Raw genomic sequence first — 22,213 nt, 5'->3', positions numbered from 1 at the left:
ACCAATGATCAAAGACAGGTTAAGTCCCTGTTCAATAGTATCTACGCCCGCTGGAAAGCCATATTGAAACATTGATAGTACACCAGTCTCCTCAGCCCATAGCTCAAGCTTATTTAAAATGACCCTACCTGCTATTTTCATAAAGGCATCAAATAATGATATCGGGCGATAACAACTGGGTTCATTTCTATCCCCTTTCTTAAATATGGGTATCACAATCACATCTGCCCCGGTGGGATTGAACCAATAGCAAGTACAACGCATAAGAACGTTGGTTATAAGGGGAGCCCATAACCCGAGGTTGGCTTTATATACATCCACCGGTTTGCCATCTGGCCCAGGGGCTTTCCTTGAAGCACTGTCATTAATTGCCCTGGTAACTTCCTCCATGGTGCTAGTAATCTCTAGAGGAAAAGAACCTGGGGCAGCCTTATCAGCTATACTAATCACATCTGTCTCTGACATATTAATACCACTCAACTCATCCCTACAGAGCCCGATGAAAAAGTTTGCCGATTTTTCGCTGCTAATGGCCATATCAATAGTATTTATCTCTCTATCATTCAGAAATGGGGCCTTAACCGCCCTCCAAAAGCCAATATTATCTTTGCGTACACATGCCTCACGTAGGGCATCCCACGCTTCCCTTTTTAATGTAGTCCTATGTTTTCTTAATGCCAACCGGTACAATGATCTTGCCTGCCTGATTTCGTCCCTTCATCTTGGTAGATTATTCAAAGGCCTCTTTAGGATAGTGTGGGCCTTTGTATAATTATTGTCAAACCATCTCTGAGAGGGTTGGCAACCATTGGATTTTTCCCTGGTTAACAGTTTTTTAGCCTCATCTGAGATCTTAGGAAAAGCATTGAAAACGTCTTTTTCCTCCCTGTCCTGTGAAAGGCATATCTCTATTTACTTAATAGAGTGGTAATCAAACTTACCAGGAATGCCTCAGGGTCTACTTTTCCCCCACTTTAACGTGTTTCCATTAGTACTAGCAAGGCTAATGTCAGGGGCATATTGTGTGTACCTAACGAGTTTTTTCTCTGAACCTGTTAGCAAAAGGACTAGACATATTGGATAGTGGTCACTCATTAGACTATCAAGTGTCTAACAGGAGAGAATGTTACGGGAATATCTACTAGATATTAAGACAAAGTCGATAATGGAGTTACATCCCCTTCCGTTAAAAGTTGGTTGGAAAGGGGTAGGTGGTGAACTCAGTTCATTCGCATAGCCAAGATCGAATTGGAAGGCTATATCGTTCAAAAGTTCCCCTAAAGGTGTGTGTGAGAAATGCTTGGGTGTATCTTCCTTGCCCTTCCCCTGACCACAAATGCCTTGATTGCTAAATTGACAGAAGGTGCAATTAAAATCACCCACCCAGATGATAAACAGGTCTCCCTTCGCTGTTCCTTGAAGATTTTTTAAAGAAGAGGCTAAATTAGATAGGACCCTCGCTATCTGGAATTTAGGGATGTTGTTATATAAATTTATCAGAACAGTATCCTTCTGCCCACCTAAGTTCATGGTCAGGATCTGATAGTAATCACTGCCGTCTATAACTCTCAAATTTGAGATCCCTGCCACATTGGAAACATAAGTGCAGAGACCTCCTTTATTTCGACCATATTCACTAACATGTGCTGCGGTGTTGAATGTTTGGAAGACGATTATATGCTGTGCCTCTATGACCCGTGTCTCCTGAAGGCAAATAATATCGCAGTCCTCTATATACGTTATCCAGTGAGGGTCTTTTACTTTAGCGTGTAACCCTGCGATATTCCACGTTACTATTTTATCGTGTTTACTAGATTTTGAGGTAATCTCTTCACCCTTATAGGCCCTAAAAATCTCAGTTAACATAGAATCCAGTTGGCCGTCTTCATTTGGCAATTTTTCTATGTCTATAGAACTAATAGCCCCCATCCTACTTATATCTTTGGCCTTAAATGGGTCTGGGGTCCTCGTACCTGTGATTTTCAACTCATTCTGAGCAACATTCTGTACTATAGCTCTTTTTTAGTCTGATGTACATTAAAATGATTATAGTACAGTTTTTAAAGAAAGTACTAACTGTTTTGGTGTGTTTGATCTCTCACTACAGATTCCGTTTTTTTATTCTTATCTATTATTGTACTATGTCTTTCTTATGTAGGAGCAAGACCCCAAACCTTGAAGAGGTTTGTGGGAAGAGTGATGGCGTGACCATACATTAGAAGGAATAAAATACCATCTGTCCTTTGTGTTAAAATGGTATTAAAAGTTATTTCTGAGTTCCATGACCTTAGAAAGGAAATCAGCCTTCAACCTCGCTCTTCTTTAAATTGTGGAACTCCTCAGTGACTCAGAATGTACAGCAGGGTGTATTTTTCCTATATATATATTATACCGTAATAATGTACTGTAAGATTCTTTAGACACCCACTTACATGTGGACTCGGTTCACTTTAAAATTCATTTATGATAATGATAATTTTGTAGGGCTAGTACGATAAACTTAAGTGTTTGATCATTTGTTACTTTTTTGTCTTCCTATCCTTCAGCCACTTGAGGAAGAGTTGACCCCCGGTCCTACAGCTGGAGTAACTGGCAAAGGGAAGGAGGATTCCCCTCTTCACACTTTCAAAAATCAAGAACCAGCAGCACAGAATGTGGTATGACACATCAGTCTTATCTATTGCTTTAAATGAATCTTACAAGTTATAGTTGTTTTATGTTACTTCACATATAACTGGTTATCTCACTGCTGTAAACTTGCACTTGAGATTTTTCAATGCTGAAATAATATTTAATCCCCACATTCCTCTTCCCTATTATTATCACAGTCTGAATTATTGTTTAAACAGTATATGTTTCATGAAATAACATGGATCCCCCTAAAATATTCTATAACCTGGGAAACTGCGTGATGGTTGACAATATAGAGATTGCAAGATGTGTATGGCTGCTGGTTCCATAGCTAAGCTCTACATTCAAGATGATTATGTAAAAGGAAATGGTATCTTCAAAGTCATATTAAATGTTATAATACTTTGCCTTCTACTTCTAAATTAGTCACAGGCTATAGAGTTTATATCTGCTGTCTGCGCATCCCATAGTTGCCAGACCACCTATTTGTTTTGAGTCTTTGAGTATGTGTCACACATGAGTAGCAGCCAAAATAGGAAGAGCTGAGGATAGCAGCTTATTGGAACAGGTTATCCGGTTGCAGGTATAAAATACACGTGTGAATGGATTCGGGAAGGACAAGGGGAGACACCTTAATAACTTGCAATACTCAAACATGTAAAGAAAGTAAGCTGGCCACACATTAGAAATTTACTGAGAAAGCTAACCCCCTCTGGTCCTTTGATGTGCAATGCCAAATATATATTTTCGGTAGAGTTTTACTGGTCATACAAAATAGTCAATTTTACTTTGACATAACTGGGAAAAAATGCCCTAAAAAGTATCATTCTTATAGTGTGGAATTAAAGTTTGTTTAGATTACTTTATGTTTTTGGTACAAATTAAATCTGTTTGAGACAGGTCAAATGCTAGATTATTTTTATAGTAAGTATTAAAGCCTTATTTCAAGTGTTATGTCAATCACTAAAGACACTGCGCCTGATTCACAAATGCAATCTGAGACTAAAGTCTAACTTTACGACTTTTGGTATTCACAGAGGTCATTTACAAGTCGTATCTTTACTTCTGGAATAGGGCTGGAATCTTCAGCTTGAGCCGTACTCTCCGCATCTGGGCCGCTCTCTCCGGCTCAGGCCGTACTCTCCGTCTCAGCAGTACTCTTCGACTTGGGCTGGATGAAGTGTAATCAATTGGCCAGCGTGCAATTTTTACAAAAGGAACATAAGGAATGTGTGATAAATGGTAGAGGAGGTCATGAAAACCAGTTTGGGCAGGGAAAAAAATGTGGCCAGACATAACATCATATCAGAAAAGTTTGCTCCTTTGCATCATGGTACATGCAGTCCAGAATTTGCACCTCCCTCCCATAATATGAATCCCAAAATAACCTATGGGATTTATATTTTGGTGTACCGTATATCAGTCATCGTTGTGAAGGAACAACCTGTCTGCCAAGATCTAAATCAGGCCTATAGTAATTTTTTTTTTAGCTCAGAATCGTCCAGACGACCGTAGATAAACTACAAGTTAGTAACATTTCAGCACTGATAAAAGACAAGCTGTCAAGCACAGAAACAGCTTCTAGAATGCCTCAGGACACCCTCACCTATCTTAGTAAACAACTTCTGCCATGAAACAAAGGTCAAAATGAACTACAAATCTCAAACCTAGACCAGTGCTACTGAAGACTTTGGCCTTTAACAGCTTGCCATCTTTTGATCCATCCACATCACTGAATAGAAATAACTTTGCTGCGCTCCTCGAGTTGCCCTCTTTTTTAAAACTGCAAATTACTTGACTTATTTGCACAGAAAAGTTAATTCAACTACTAACACATACTGCAATAAACCATCCATCAACTCTGCCTCTCCTGGGAATAGATAAAAATACTGCCTGGGGAAAAAGAACAAGAGGACACTGATTTAGATTACCGTGGGAATTTGTTCTCATTTTATTAGTTTTTTGCTTGTAACACTCTAGTCTCTAAACTACCGTCTTTAAAAGGGAGTGGTTTTTATTGGTTTTGTATTTTTGTAATGGTTTTAATTAGTTATATATAATAAAGATTACTTACTTACTTACTCCAGTGAGGCAAGGCTGCAGCTGTATCTGAGAGGTTAAGTGTACCAGCAGACAACCCCATATATACCTAGGAACCCGGGGTAATATTGAAGAGTCAAAGAAACAGTAGTCCCTTTGGATTCACTGAATATCCTGATGAGCCTAGGGGACCCTAACAGCACACTCTGCAATCATACTCAAACAAACAAAAAAATCCACATGTTAGGACATATACTTTAGACTGAAAAGTATAGTCACAAAAAGCATTTATTTCAAGTGACAGTACTCCCAATGTAGCTGTAGTGTAAGTGATAGGATGAGGTAGTATAAGTGATAAAATGACACTGTGAATGAATTACGACTGTAAAAACTGAAATGGTACAAATGTAAGTACTCCAAGACATTGACTGGTGTACAAGGGTAATCTGTCCATGATTCAATAGTGGCTAAGCAAAATAAGTTGTTGAGGTTTTGACCGTTAGGAGAATTTATCATGGGTCTTCCTGGGAAAAGAAAAACATGCAGCAACTGAAAAAGTCCAATAACAATGCCGATAAATCCATGACAATGGGTGTGGGGCTGTGCTACAAATATCCACATTTGCATCCTGGTGTAATAACTTAGGGCCCTATGTCCGCCCGTCACCATAACGGCAAACGGGACTGACCGCCAGAGGTGCGGCGGTCCGGCTTGGCCCATTAGGATGCAACCACCACCATGGCGGTTGCTTCCCACATATTTTACATTGTGGTGGGCGGCGCTGTAAGCAGCACCCGCCGCAATGTAAAATATGCATGTTGTTCATTGGCATGCACAACGTGACAGGCACCGCGCTGTGCCTGCCACCTTGTGAATGCAAATGAAGGGGGGTACAAGTGCAGCCCCCCACCCACCGGGGGCCCGTAACTAGCCCCCAAAGCACTTTCCGCTGTCCTTTTCATGGCAGCATCACCGCCATGGGAAGGCCTTTCAAATTGCACATGATAACATGGATAATATTGTCTGCCTTTTCCGCCCGGCTGGCAATCCTACCGGTGGAAAAGCGGCGGACGGACTTTCTGTCCACCATGGTACCCTCTATGGCGGGGGTAAATTGTGCTGTGATGTCGTGCAGATTGCCACTTCCGGGCGGTGGCGATCTGCACGACATCCTAATAGACCTCTTACTTCAAATAGTTAGTTAACAAATTCACTGACCTCTAGATTGACATTATCGACCAACACATGCATTCTGACAATTTAAAATAAAGAGTCAGATGTGGGGCATCAATTTCATTTGTCCCCTTATGCAAACTTGTCTTCCTGGAGTATGGCCTAGCTCCCTATGTATCTTGGGTAAAGTGTAAATCGGGGGAGTTTTAGAATACTTCTTGTTCAGCAGGTCAAACTCATTTTGCTAAAAAACCTTCCTGCAATGCGACTGAGGTCGCGCTCTCAATGTCCTTGAGTGGAATAACCCTTAGTATAGGGTAGTGTGATTAATTATGCCCTAATAATTCAGTACAATACATCTCAGTGTCTAGGAGGATAGTCCACCCACCCTTGTCTGCAAGTTTTGTGATGAACTTGGGTGAGATAAATATTTTTTTGTTCATTAAATAGTTAGACACAGCTCATCAGCTGACTGGTCCTCTTTGAGCGATGTAGTCTCTCTCTTTTTTCTGTTGATTTTCATTAGGTTAAGACGCACATTGTTTAAGGCCTATCCCAAGCGGTTGCCTAATGACATGGGTACATTTTGTTTGGTAATGAATATGTATAAAAGGGCCACTTATGCACCACACCTCTCTCTTTTTTTAAATTGACAGAAAGCAATTGTTGGTTGATACTGGTAGCCTAAAGGTCTTCGACGTTCTTACCGATATGTGGTGAGGTTTTACCCCTGACTGCGAATGTGGATATTTTTTCTCAAGGCCCTCCTTTGTCATGGACCTATGCAAATTATTATCTGTTTTTCTTGTATTGAAGAAGGCCGTGATAATCTGTTCTACTAGTCAAAATGTGGACAAATATTTGGCTCTGACACTAGTTAAATCATGGGCAGATTACCCTTAACCACTTGGATGCTAAGCCTATTTGTTGCTTTCCATGTAATTTCCATTGAAGTCAATGGAAACTCCATGACGAGCTCAGCTCGTCATGAGCGTCGAAGGGGTTAAACCCTAGTGGAAGTGTTGGAGTATAGAATTATACATACATTTGTGATCCGTGTCATTTTTACATGTGCACATGTGCACTTCTTTCACGATATCAACTTATCACTTGCACTTTGGCGACACCAGGATCACTACTGTTTGAAATAAACCCTCTTTGTGAGTATACTTTGCTCTCTAAAATACATGTCCTTACATGTGGATTTGTTATATGTTCTGTTCTGATGGTTGGGTATTCTGTATGCTCTTCCGGGGGAAAGATCCTTTACCATGCGGATTTTACTCCGCAAGGCTTTTACAACGCGTCCCTTACAACGCAAGTCGTATCCACGACTTGCGCTGGAGGGCGCTAGAGGATTAAGAATAGTATATTTACTATTCCAACACCTTCCCTAGTGTCCACGGGGACTGGTGTTAGAATAGTAAATTATACTATTCTCAATCCGCGACCCCCAACGCAAGTCGTGGTAACGACTTGCGTTGTAAGGGACGCGTTGTAAAAGCACGCGTTGTGACGGTACGCGTCGTACCGTCATACATCCCTCTTCAGGCCCCCATATTCATCATATTATTTCAGCGAATCCAAAGAAACCACTGTATCTGATGGGGTGACACTAGAGTCTGATAGGCTTGCCATGAGGGTCTGCTGAAAAGATTTTTTGTAGCAGCAAAAAGGCTCAGAGCAGGACCAACTTGATTTTCTTACATAGCGACATCGCGCCTTAGACTGATTGACTTAGATGGATGGTCCTCTGGATGTTTGGCAGTTAAAAATGTTTCCTAATTCAGATTTTTCTGAGATTTCAGAATAGGCCCTTCTGGACACTACTAAAACCCTTGGACAGCACAGAGGGTTCAAGACACATTTCAGCAGAGGAAACAGCAGGGTCAAGTTTTAGTCCAACTGTAATTGGTATGTAGCCACTTCAGTAAAAAAGCCTCTTCTAGCATGTTGTGTCCCTCTAACCACTTAGGATGTAAAATACATGACCATTGGAATCCACTTCTTAGTCCTGGCTACAAGTGGGGGCAGGTCTAACCCTTCAGGTTTCTGCACATGCCTCCCTCGAAGGTGCAGCCCTTTTTCTGTTCTTCCATGTGCCTAGAAAGGGTTCCAGCTTTATATGGTTCACCAGTCAGTGGGTTGGGGTGACCTGAACACTTCCTTACTAATGGGAAACAGCTACTGGGGTGAGCACACCCACTTTTTCAGCAGAATCTGTGAACTTTCCTGCTGATTATCTGAGAATGCACTATTCTATGGAAGTCCAAGATGGCACAGGCATTCCACTCTTAAAGTGAGCTTGTGTTACTGTCAGGTGTGTGTTTAGTTAAATGAACAGTCCTCTCTCTACTAAGCCATACAAAACTGAATCTGTGACCAGATTCCTTTCCCACTTGGCTGGTTCCCATTCTCAACTGCTAACTTAGGGTAAAAGAACAAAGACTGTTCCCTCCAGATACCTCCCCTTATACTAAAGTATGAATGGGCAGGATTTATATTTGTTTCTTTCAAGTTACTTAACTTTCTAAAACCTCCCCAGCCTATTCTTCCGGGGCTGATATCTGTCACACTCTCTGCCCGTGGTCTATCCTGTCACCAGGCCTACGCCATCGTTGCTGCTCTTGGAAAGTTTCCACACCTCATTAAGGTCAAACAGTGACATGAAGCTTCTGTCAGGCTAATGCAAATTAGCCTCCAGGCGCTTCAGGCAAGAAAATAGTAACTTTCTAAATGTTACTTGTCCTTAGTATTTGTTAAAAATTGAACTTTACCATTAGATTATATTTTGATGAAACATTAAAAATAGTGGTTGAACAATTTTTCAAGCAAGTCCCAAATCACAGTAGCAGAACTAATATTTTTTGCCTGTATTCTAGTTTTCTCATAGGACAGTCAGAGCCTCCCATAGCTTTTGGGCGCTTGTCACTGCAGGGATTTAGTAAGATTACATTTCTACATGTCCCACTTTTAAATACCATGCACCCTACCTTGTAGACTATTGGATCTACATAGTGGTGATTTATTCAGATTTAAAAAAAAAAATGTTTTGTCCAGCCAAAACGATACATTTGCTAGGTTGGCCTACATCAGTCAGGTTCCAATGGCAGGCTTGAGCCATATTTTCCTCGTCGCACTGGTGGGTGGTACAATAGGCGCTCTATTCCACAGGTGACATTTAAATTTTCCATGCCACAGGTGTTTCTATACCAAACACTATGGCCTTATACGAAAGGTAAAATATGCCAATTAGCAGTTAGCCAATGTTAGCAGATTTTAGAGGTTAGAGCACATGCACATGAACCTGATTAGCAGTGCTCCAGTGCACAGAGTTAAAAAAAAATCATCGGTCCAGAAAACGGAGAGGGTGATCATGCCCAAAATGGCACTTTCTCTCAATAGGCCAGACTTGCAATCATGGGCCTAAAACAAGGAAGAGGGTCTTGAACAACTGCTAAGACCCAAACAGAAGGACTGTAAAGTTGTTACGGGATTTCACCCTTTCAGGGTAGATTTTTTCAAATGTATTTGTAAGAAACTATAAGGCAGATATTGGACTGTTAGTACAGAAGCTCGGTACTAGGAATGTGCAAATTTATACCTGTTAGACATTTATCATGCCTATGTGTGTGCAAAAGGTGTTAGGCCATCTTGGCTGGTAATGTGTTGTATATAAAAAGAACCTATGATTTGTGTGTGCATCTCAGGACTCAGAATTCTGGGGAGCCATGGAACTCCAGATGAGGGCTTATTTATATTTTTCTTGCAGCTAAGACAAATTGAGGATGGATGTCTCTACTCATAAGCCCCTCTATCACCAATGGTGGCACTTTACAAGGCATGGCTAGTCACCTTACCCTAGTGAGGCATTGTTGGGGAGAGATGGACTGCTGCATCAAAATCCTTTTGCATGTCAAAATGGTATGGCAAGGTTGACCTTAGGGTCCTTCCATAGTGTAGCAAACAATAGTGCATCTGTTGCAGTGGCAATAGGATCTAAGGATAACAGGGATTCACTGAACGTGCTGCACTTTTACTGCTGTGCTGCCATTATACTAATTTCATTAACAGCCAGGTCTACACAAAGACTGAAGTTTCTCAATTAGAGGCTGACCTAAGTCTGACCATGAAGAAGTGCACTTCTTGGCCTTGGGGAACATTTGAAGATACAGGCAAGAACAACTTCAGGAGCAAATGCAAATGTCATGTGCAACTTGCGAAGAGAAAACATTCTACAAAGACATGGGTACAGCTAGACTCCATACTGGCTCGATGAGTTGAATGCTCAACATTGAAAAATGAGGAGAACTCAGTTTGGGGTAGGAAAGAGGCTTTGTCATTTCTGGCTTGCCGTTTCTCCTGCATAGCCTGGATGTCTATTACTGTGGGGCTCCAGCTAGGCCCTGCTGGAATAATGTCCCAAGCACATCCTCTCATGAGCAGTTTGCTTGGGTCACACTCTGTGGTACTGTGTGGAGCTTGACATTAGGCTGTCAAGAATCGGTGCAGGCAGCACTTGGCATCTTCTCCACACTCTACCTTGACTCTGAGTGCTCGATTCAGGCGCTAAGAAAGCGCTCTACCTCGCCATTAGCCTGATGTCACTGTGGGGTTATTTTCGGATGCCATATATGCAAACTCCTCAGCTAAGTTTGGAACTCTTGTCCTTGAAATGGGGGCCCATTGGCTGTTTTTATTTCTTCCAGGATCCCTAGTATTGTGCATATCTTTTCAAGAACATGCTTGACATTTCTAAATGCTGTAGAATGTACCAGTACTACCATGGGGAATTTGGTGTGACTGTCTACCATTACAGCAGTGAGACTGCCATCAGGGAAACTGCCAGAGTGTATGCTAACACATGACCACAGTGGGCAAGCTTCTTCAGTGATCACTGGTGGGGGAGTGACAGTTGCAGACTCGTTCATTGACCCATTTGTCCACCCCTGGAAACTACACCTTGTCTCTGAGGCAAATCTTCATCTATGCAATCCCTTGGTGTCCCTGGTACATTAATTCAAGCAGTCTCGCCTGTAAGATTCATGGCATCACTATTTGGCACCCTCATAACAGGAGTCCTGCATCACTAGTGCTGAGTTCATCATGCACTCTCCACAGTTGACTCATCATTGTTTGTTCATTGGTAGTGTAGGCTCTTGCGCCATCTAGAAAATGTCATCACTGTTGTTTTCATAGTGCCACTTTGGCTTTGGACATGCTGGTTTCAATTTCGGTGGCCACTGAATTTCTTCCATGGACAGAGCTTTTGGACAAGTCTCCCGGACTATCATTCTCATGAACTCTTCAGCGCATTTGTCTTCTTCTGAGGGGTTGATGTTCCCAGGAATTGATGCTAGGTGCCTGGACAGGTAATCAGCTGAATTGCTGATGCTTTGGTCTGTATATAACTTTGAAGGATTTTGGTTTGAATTGCACAGTCCATCGTTTAATGCCTGGTGATGCATTTCTGGCAGTGCTGGTGAAGTGGGGAACCAAAGGCTTGTGGTCAATCACCATTCGAAACTTCTGTTTGCAGAAGTATAAATGAAAGTGTTGACATGCCCATCGAATTGTCATTGTGTCACGCTCAATTTGGGCGTAGCGTGTTTCTGTGTTGGTGAGGGCCCTGCTTGCATATGCAATGGGTAGCCATGATCCTTCTGCTCTTTCTTGTAGTAGGACAGCACCCTACGGGGTTCAAGTCCACAATCAGTTATGTTCTGCAACAGGGGTCAAAATAGGCCATTATTGCATCATATAAGAGTGCCTTTTTCAGTTCTGCTGTCCAACTCCCAGGAATGGCCATGCTTGGTCAGAGCATGGAAATGTACTGACAGAGTGGCTGGGTTGGGAATGAAGCACCCGCGATAATTTGCTCTTCACTTTCGATGCTTTCTGTAGGAAAGCCGCTGACCTGATGGAGTCCAATTTTTGGGTTGACTTGTAGCCCATTGCTGGAGAACCGCTAGCCAAAGAACTCAACCAAGTTGTTATAAAAGGAGCATTTCTGTCGGTGGAGGTTGAGTCTACAATCTGTCAGTCATTGCAGTGTGGCTTGCAACATCACGTGGTGGTCTTCCAGTGTGTCAGAATATATCAGGCCAATTAGTCCTGATAGGGTTTCTTGGATGGCATCCTAGAAGACTTCTGTGGGCAGAGATCCCAAAATTGAGACGTCTGTACCTGCAAAGTCAAATGTGTGTCGAGAAGAAATAACGTGGAGAATTAGGTGATTCGCTTTGAATAGAGTCTGCATAACATTCCAGCAGTCCCTAATAATTGGATGGGGCACTATACTACTGAGAGGCATGGACCAATAGTCTCTCGCAATATGTTCAATGGCTCCTCACAGTCTCCTTGTCTTCTTTTTCTTTTTTCCCTTGTATGAATTTGTACTAGACCCTTACACTCATGGAGAATGGCAGACACCAGGGTCATCAGTATTATTTTCTTATTCAAACTTGATGTGCAATTCTGATATAGTTAAAAGTAGCCATCATGATCCGAGTACTTGAGTACCCTGATCAACTAGGGACTATGATTTGAGAGGGCAGATAAAAAATACACTATCTTATTGGACATTAGGGTCTTAGATCAACCAGGACACATCACAGAGTTAGCTGTCATTCTACAGCGATATGTCTAATTGGTCATATTACATTGAGGGAGCAATATTTAAAGATATGTCCACATGACCCCGCACAATGCCTGTCCCAAGGCGGACTATTTTAGAACCCAACTTAACCAAGCGGCGAATCGACCCAAAAAACTATTGGAATAGGTTAAATAACAATCGATAGCAGCCCCTAACCACTCAGCTTCAGACAGCATATCTCCCTCTTGTGTTGATTTGGCTGCCTTTTTTTTCCGGAAAAAAATAGGCTTATCACTGATCTGGAAACCAGGAAGACACTATTGCCACCCATCGAACCCGCATTCCTACGGGCTGCTCCTGACAAGACAACACCAACTAGATGGGGTATCAAGAATAACGCTTCTTGGGACACCTTTACCCCCCTTAACAAAAATGATATCGAAAAGGTATTGCGGATTATCAACCCATCCAATCACTTCAATGACCCGCTACCACCTAATATTTTCAAAGTAGTGAAGGACAAAATCACCCCCTTCTGGACAAAGATAGTCAATGCTTCCTCAAAGAGGCACAGGTAATGCCTATATTGAAAAAACCCACAGCCGATATTACAGATCTTAACAACTTCTGACCTATCTCTAGTATTCCTACCCTTGCCAAACTCTTGGAGAAATGCGTCCAATCACAACTATGTGCACACATTGGAAATTACCACCTCCTGGACCAATATCAATCCGGCTTTCGTAGTGGTCATAGCACCGAATCAGCCCTCACTCACTTGATTGATGATATATTAACAATGCTTGATCGAAATTAATCCTGCCTCCTTATCCTACTTGACCTCTCCTCCGCATTTGACATTGTTAATCATGACAACCTCCTATTCATTCTGGAACATAGGATGGGCCTCTCAGGTCAGGTGCTGCATTGGTTTGGGTCCTTCCTGCAACACAGAACCCAAAGAGTTAAAGCGAATCACTCATTCTCCCAGCCATCCCCCCTGTCATCATGGGCGTTCCCCAAGGAGCCTCCTTATCTCCCATTCTTTTCAATCTGTTCCTGGAACCTTTAGCTAGCATTTTAAATGAATTGGACACTAGGTTCCACATGTATGCAAACGACACCCAACTCTATTTAAAAATCTCCTCTCCGGAAGACATCACCTCACTCAATTATACCCTCCTGACTACCCAAAATTGGTTGACAAAGAACCACCTCCTGCTAAACACCTCTAAAACAGAATTCCTCCTCATATCTCCTCCGAAATATACTCCTAATATCGACCTATGGATGAACCAACTAACCGCCTTCAACTGCTCCCACCGCATCATCGATTCAGCTAAATCCCTAGGAATTTCTCTGGACAAGCATCTGAATATGAAGTTTTACATCAGCAACGTGTGCAAGGGAACCAACCACCTTCTAAGAACAGGAATCTGAAACCTTTTCTACCGAGAGCAGATTTCAAGCAAGTGGTACAAGCGCCTGTCCTACCTAGACTTTACTACAGCAGTGCCACGCTATGTGGACTCCCCAAATACGCTTTGGCCCCTCTAAAGGCCTCTCTGAACGCAGCGGCCAGATTGATCATGGGCACCAAGCGTAATAAACACATCTCTCCGGTTCTAAAATCTCTAAATCGGCTACCATATGAAGCTAGAATTCATCTGAAGATTGCCTGCCTTTCACACAAAGCCCTCCACTTCAAAACCCCTACCTACCTCGCACAAAAACTAAAACTATCTGGAGGAGGTAGATCATCAAGGAGTGCTAATTCCCTCCTCCTGAAACCACGGACCTTCAGCAAAAAAAGAATTTGCCACTGAGCTTTCTCGGGATTTGCTCCAAAAATCTCGAACTCTCTTCCACCCGAAATTCAGATGATCTCTTCCAAGGCCGCCTTCAAATTGGAAGCAAAGAGATTCCTCATGAAGAAGTTCTTACCTCAATAGGAGGGACATTATATATACCTTTCTTGTACTTTATTTTACGCCCGAAAGATGTCGTTCATTGTATTGTATGATTTACCCTTGTATATGATTTTTCTTCCCCAGCGAGCGTGCACCCAGGATTGTAAATGTTTATTAGCTGCTTACTACTTGATTCAATGCTTAGTATAAGCCCCATATAACTCATGTTTAGATGTTACTATATTGTTGACTATTATTCATGTTTGATTATTCACTTAATACGCCTTCTAACTGGAAGCAAAGAAATTCCTCATGAAGAAATTCTTACCTTAACAGGAGGGACATATATATACCTTTCTTGTACTATATTTTCCGCCCGAAAGGTGTCGTTCATCGTATAGCATGATTCACCCTTGTATATGATTTTTCTTCCCCAGCGCGCATGTACCCATGATTGTAAATGTTTATCGGCTGCTTACCACTTGATTCAATGCTTAGTATAAGCCCCATATAACTCATGTTTAGATTTTACTATATTGTTGACTATTATTCATGTTTGATTATTCACTTAATACCCTTATATCACCACGCTACTTCATATAGCCCCTTTGTCCTCTCTAGACTGTATCTGATTTGTTATACGTGAACTATTGATCTTATGTCTATTTTACTACCCATGTTTGGCTCAAGTTCTGATTTTTACCTTCCCTACAACTGTAAAGCGCTCTGATATCCTTCGGGATCTAGTCCGCGCTATATAAAACTTTATAAATAAATAAATGCAATTAGACTTGTTCAACTAGCCATACCATATCGTGGGGGCGACAATCGTAGATGGTACAGACGGGTGCTTGCACGATGCCCATCCTTCTAATTAGATATGTTTAAGGTTTACGGTATTCTTTACTGATTTTTACAGATACATACAGAAAACAATGTGTTTCCTTTCTGTATTCATTCATAAAAGCGGAAAAATACTGAAAATAGTGCTTGTTGTGAAAGACTATCCATGCTGTCTTTCATGAATTCCAGGCAACAGCTGAGCAGATAGACATCATGGAAAGTTAAAAAACAGAAAGCAAGTTCCTTAAATACAGGCCTATGTTAACATGTATTTGTAGTATGATGCTGATATGTCCTTGTTAGTGAAGTGTTTTGGTATATGTGGCTGCTTAATTTGCTAAATCGGGACATGTAAAAGTTAATTAAACATGGAACTAAACTATTTTATGGCTCCATTTATTCTCAAAACACAACATAAATATGGATAAATACCAATAACATGGGCAAAAATAAATATGGATAAACACAGATGTAAATGTAAAAAAAAAAATACCATAAAACAGGGAGCCCTAGATATGTTTAACCAGCCATACCATATTGTGGGAGCAACATTCAAAGATGACGCCCACAGGTCCTCACACAATGCCCGTTCATTCAATTAGAGAGGTTTATGTATCACGAGAATAGTCGCTTTACATCCTCCATGGTACCTTTATCAATTGAGAAAACATGGCGAGCCACCATTCTTTTTTCTGGAGACAAGCCAGTCCGGAGACGCGATGAAACACAGACAAGGATTACAATGGAAATAGGTAACAAACTAGGCTAACTGGTGCTGTTGTCTGAATCCCGATGGATGTTTTTTGTGAGGATGCATTTATGAGATAGTTTGCAGTTGCATGCATCTGTCTGAACAGCAGCAGTATCAGGCAGAAGCACATTGTAGAACATGTGTAGTAATATTAAGTATTTTGAGTCACACATGCTCATTAATGTGCGCACAAACCTTTATGTGCACCCATGTGTGTGTTCATACCTTAAGTCACCCACATTTTCTGAGATGTCAGGTGCCTGTTTTGGCTTATGATTTAAAACTTTGGCAAGACCATTAAGGCGAATGTAATAACTGCATCTACCTTAAAGGCCATTGTACCAACTGTTCCAACACCAATGGCTTCCACGGACACAGCACCAATTTCTAATGCCCCAATAATGACTGTACCGACTCCACCAGGTTCAGCTACTCCTCTATGTTGCCCGCCTAAGGAAGCACTGTCTGCTGTTCCTCTTGAAAGTTTTGAACATCTAATTAGGTCATTTATCCTACCCATAATAGAGAGGCTAAAGAGAGTGGAACAACGTCTGGGGGACATAGAGCTGGTTATCAGTAATAATGCTGGGTTATTTAAGGGCCCTGCGAAGCCAGTCCCACCCCCCGCAGCTATATTGTTATCCCCTACCCCTGTTGTCGAGACGGGTACAAATAAAACTAGTAAGCCTTCGAATTCTAATAAACAGAAGGCAATACCCCCTAAAACGGTTCAACATACATTACCACATGATGTTAGTGAAGTCTCCAAGGCAGGGAATAAATCTTCCACAGGAAAAATGCGAGGGGAGAGGGGAACTATTAGTCCATCCATCTAGGGCAGAGAAATACAGGGGGCGTCAAGTTGAACTACCCCTGAAGCGGTTCCTTTTGTGGTTGTCCTTACGGGAGTCCCGAAACTAGAGGAAGGCAGGAGGGAAGGGTTTTTTCAGCTAAAAAACAAAACCATGCATTGGCTTAGGCAAAATCGACCACTTCCCTTTAACATTAATGGAGACATTTTGCATGTTCGGCGACTTCCCTGGTTGGGAAGCAGAGTGAAAAACATAAAGGGGGATCTAATTGTTATCAATTTCAGAGATCCTGGAGCTGTTAGAGACATTCTAAATTGGATTCCTGGGAACGTAGGCAATTCCATTGTTCCTTGTGACCTGACCTATTTTTATCCAAGATCTCTAGTGAACCCTATACCCTATCACGGGGCTATGGTATGCCCTCAGACTCAATCATCTATACCATTTAATAACCGGTACATGATGCAGGCACCAAATTCTATGACTGCTGAAAATGTATTCGGGTGGGAAACTGTACCATCCAGGAGCCATAGAAATGGAGCTAAGAGGATGGACCATTTGCTAGGAAATAGTAGGATGGACCACCTGTTACCATTTACCCCGCTGGAAGTCGCAAATAGGTTCGATGCCCTTTCAGGCTTCGACGATTGCGATTGACAAATGGGACTCCCTATTAATATGCGATTTGCCAATGAGAATCAAGATGCAAATACTAAGCCTAGCCCCCTAGCGCAAGTCCTGATACCAGAACAATCTATTCAACCGGCAGTTGTCATTTCCCCTGATGACCAACCCCTACTGAACTGTGAGTCTGAGTTGGGGACAGCTCCTAGCACTTTTATTATTAATGACCCTTCTGGTGCCTTGGATTGTGAACCAACCAAACAAGACCGGTCGGTTGCCCAGGTTAAAATCCTCTCTTGGAATGTGGCGGGTCTTAAGAATAAATTGCCCATCCCAGAGTGGGGCTCTTTTATGCTTCACATGATATCTGTATGTTGCAGGAAACCTGGGCGCCAAAAGGAAGTGGGGTCCAGGGTTTTGCAACATACGATGTCTTGGCAAGTATGGGTAAGAGGGGTAGGCCCTCGGGTGGGCTGTCTATATGGGTTGGTACGCACCTAGGAGTTAAGGCATCTCAAATTCCAACTAACTCAATGGATGTCCAGTGTGTGTTGTTGAGTACGTTAAATGGGCCGGACATTGCCTTGATCAATGTATACTCAAGGCCAGTTAGGCGGGGCCTTGAGTCAGAGGTTATCGAGACCTTGCTAACCTTTATCCAATCGATTGATTCCTCCACCGTGTTAATCCTGGGTGGAGATTTTAATTGTCACTTCGAGCCACTTATGGACCCGAATTTGAGTAATCCGGATGAGGTTGACTTGCTGTGGGCTATTCCTGAGCCATTGACTGAATGGGTCAAGGCATGGACCCCTTTAGTTCTGCAATTGCAGTCATTTACTCTAGCGACATCATTACGAGCTTGTAATGGGAGGGTGGAGCCTGATAGACCAGGGAAAGACACGTTTAATCGATTAAAAATAAGTACTTCAGTAATCGATTATATTTTCATCGAGGCCAGGCATTGGGACAGGCTGCATGAGTTCAGGGTCATTGAAAGATCTGACAGTGACCATAACGCTGTGGTCCTGTCACATAAACCGGGGAGTCTTGGGTTGAAATACCAAACCCCGGCTGAACATTTCGCCATTGTGCCTTTAATAATAACAAACTGTAGGTGTAGGGTTAAATGGCCAGACCTCCAGATGTCCATTAGTAAACTTGCCGATTTATATGAGTCTGTCATTCCATTCATTGAGGATATGGGGAAATCTGGCCACCTAGGTAGGGCATCCGAAATACATATCCAATTGGTCGCCGCACTCAAAGATTTTTTTTATCCTGTGAAGAAGTTAAACCAGCCTCGAATTGCAACATTTAGATGGTTTAACGTTTCCTGTCGGAAGGCCAAAAAGGCTCTTCTTTCAGCTATAAAAAATAATAACAGGCAGGAAATTAGGGCTCATCGCGTCATGTATAAAACGGCAATTAGCAATGCCAAGAAGGAATGGGAGGCCTCTATGTGGGAGGAATTGGGATTTGCGCTTAGTACCAATGACTTTAAATCATTTTGGTCCATTGTTGCAACTGGACTAAGTGGCACACTCCCACACCTGCACCCAATATTGCCTCTTCAATTTGGGAAAGCCACTTTTGTGCTCTCCATGGCATATCTGAGCCTGATGAAAAGCCTGTTAGTTATCTTGAATTTCAGCAGTCCCAAAGTACCATCGGGGCTGAAGAGCGGGGACAGTTAACTACAGCTCTCATATGTCCCGCTCCAGCTGAACTCTTTACCTTGGCTGAGGTAGAGACAGCTATAGGTAAATTGATTCCTAATAAGGCTCCAGGTTTGGATAAATTGCCAGGGGATTTGTTTAGGATGCAACCGAAAATCTGGGCCCCCTACTTGGCTGCTTCATTTAACGGCATTCTACAGGGAGATTACCTGCCACCTACCTGGTTAGGAGCTGAAATTGTGCCTATTCTAAAAAAGGGTTGCCCATTAACACCTTCTAATTATAGACCGATCAGCTTAATTGATATATCCCAAAAGCTGATGGGGAGGGTTATCCTTGATTGGATTTTAGGGTGGATTGAGGATAATGGGATACTGTCTATACTCCAGGCAGGCTTTAGATCTGGTACCTCCACTCTAGATCAAATATTTCACTTGCAGGTCTTGTACTGGAAGACAGCTATGGTGGCGGGCGGCAGCCTCTACCTCGTGTTCGTGGACCTGCGGGCGGCTTGTGATCTAGTTCCGCGTGAAAAACTGTGGAGAGTACTAGCAGACCTGGGCCTCCCGCCCTATTTGCTAGCCATTCTTTCTAGGCTCCACACAAATAACTTTGCCCAGGTGAGGTGTGGTAGGCATGGCGAACTCACAGATCAATTTCCTGTCCAAAAAGGAGTTCACCAAGGGTGCGTACTGGCGCCAACGCTATTACATTTGAATGGTGTGGAAAATAGCGATGCCCCTACATTGGTTACTGGTAGAGTGCCCGCTCTGATGTTCGCAGACGACACCTTGCTGTTGTCTAGAACATCATCGGGCATCCAGAGAATACTTGACGGTTTTGTGGAGTTCTGCGATCTTCGGGGGTTGGAAATCAATTTAGGGAAAACAAAGTTTATGATTTTTAACCCCCCAAAGCGTGTACACCCAAACCCTGTTTTAAATGGTATTCCCCATGAAAGGGTTAAAACATTTGTTTATTTGGGTGTCACCCTAACAGAGAATTTTGGTTGGAATATGCAGATCGCTAAATCTACACTTAAGTTATCCCAGCTTGCGGGGGGAATAAGCAAAGTCTTTAGGGCATCTACCTTTAGGCCTGTGTCCCCAGCCCTAGAGATATACTGCCGCCAGGCTAGGTTGGCAGCAACCTATGGGGCTGAACTCTGGGGGCACAAGCAGACAACGAATCTTAAAAAGGTGGAGCAGTCTTTTGTTAGAAATTTAGTTGGGTTGCCATCCAGCACGCCTTTGATCCCTCTCAGATTTGATCTTGGCATGCTGCCAATAGAAAAAAAAAATGTTATACAACTTTTCAACTAGAAAGCCAGATAAAGGTTTCTGATAGTGTTTCCTTATGATCGAGGTTATTAAACAAAAATAGTTCCACACAGCTAAAAACTCTTCATTCTGTGGACATGGCGCCTTGGCTAGAAATCTGTTTTGATTGAACCTATACCAGTGGCCTGATTTAATTTATTCACTACAAAATGTTTTGCAACTGAAATCTATGTGTGGCTTTTGAATACACTTTTTGAGATTCTACTGATTTTTTTTAGCATGTCTTGTTCCCAACTTTTTTTTCTTTAAAACCTTGCATTTATACCTTGGAATATTGTTTGAACTTTGCTTTTGGCTGGACAGATTTTCCCAAAACTTTCAAAACCTTGAGCTATTAGAGGTAGTTGAAAGAGCCTTACGAAATTTGGTTGAAGTAGGTGGCACAAATATAGAGTAGTTTGGGAGTATTGTTTGGCCATACTTTGCACCCATTGTGATATTCATTTTGAATGAAGGGAGATAAGGTAAACCACAGGTGGTGTAATTTAAGTTTACCCCAGTGCTGGTTGCATGTCTCTCTATGGGTTCTCATCTATGGTGGTGGTTCTATGCTGTGTGTGATAAACTTAAGAGGTAATTTAATTATTTTTTCTACAGTAATGTGCATTCACGGGTAAACCACTACAAATGTGATTTGCATTCATTTTCAGATGCCCACCCCCAAATATCCACAAACCTCAAAATATGTAAATGGGTGGCCCTGATAAAGGTAGATCAAAATTAGAAATCCCACCGAAACGTGTGTTGACCTGTTGGTTTGAAATCCCAACTTACAACACAACGACAGACTTTTTTTGAAGTGCTCTCTCCTTTATGAACTTCTGTGAATGTGATTGTGGTTGGGAGGGTTATATGTAAGATTTGAATGTGAAAATATGCTGCTGTGTGTAAGGAGAGAGTGCTTCTGTGCGGTTGATTTTGGGTGTACATATATGTATCAAACATGTCTCCAAATGATTTTACAGTTCCTTACTTATTTTATTCAAACAAAGACACACATGTGATGCATTATAATGTGTAAGATTGTGTATTTTGAACTAATAATCAACATGTGCATATACAAAAATGTTTTGAACTTTTTATAACAAAATGAGAATAAATTCCAATTTAGAAAAATAAAAAATAAGATAAAGACCAGGATGTTTATGTCTTTAATTAACATGAATTACGTTTAGTTGTGGTTAGCAAATAGAGCCTTTATAAGCCTACAAAGAAGTAAAACAGGCCCAGTGGGAGTTATTCTTATTTTCAATTGTCACAATGATTTATACTTGTACAGGGGCTTGCTACTTTGCGTAGGCAAGAGTAGAATATGTTCACAGACTCGTCTTTTGTCTGGTGGGCCTGTCTTAGTTTGAATATTTAATAGTCTGGGTTGAGTCGTGGGTCAAAGTGCTGGTGTAGGGCTGCTACAATTGCATCAAAGTCATCATTGCCTCCAGTGTGGGAGAGATGTTCGAGCAAGTCGTATAGTTATGTGCCACCCATATGGAGTATCATGGACCTCTTCACAGTGCCTTTGGTCTTGTGCATGTCTTGAAAGTTGTTATGGAGGCACCCAACCCACTTGCAACAACATGGCATGGCTTTGGCAGGATAAACAAATTGGCTCAAGGGCAGCAGCACAAAGATGGACACTTGCACGCCTTGTTGAGGGGCAGGCACCGTTCAGGGCCTGGTGTGCTTTCTACAGTTTGTCCCTCTTCCTTTTTTTTCTGGACCCTTTTTTCCTGAATATTGTGCTTCACAGTTTGATGATCACCAGAGCTGCATCTTCCACCCTTCTATTCTCCCTTTATTGTGTGTATTTTG

General features: G+C 42.1%; 1 protein-coding gene across 1 annotated transcript in view; it reads left to right on the top strand.

Moving 5' to 3' along the window:
* Window positions 1–22,213, top strand: part of LOC144784001 (uncharacterized) — a 1,599,281-nt gene that overhangs the window by 964,721 nt on the left and 612,347 nt on the right. Inside the window, exon 20 of the mRNA XM_078662713.1 lies at window positions 2,547–2,657. Within this exon, the coding sequence (XP_078518839.1) occupies window positions 2,547–2,657 (111 nt within the window). The remainder of the gene's footprint in view (window positions 1–2,546; window positions 2,658–22,213) is intronic.

This window comes from Lissotriton helveticus, chromosome 10 (assembly GCF_964261635.1).
Source record: "Lissotriton helveticus chromosome 10, aLisHel1.1, whole genome shotgun sequence".
NCBI lineage: Eukaryota > Metazoa > Chordata > Amphibia > Caudata > Salamandridae > Lissotriton > Lissotriton helveticus.
This window is presented reverse-complemented; position numbering and strand designations above follow the sequence as displayed.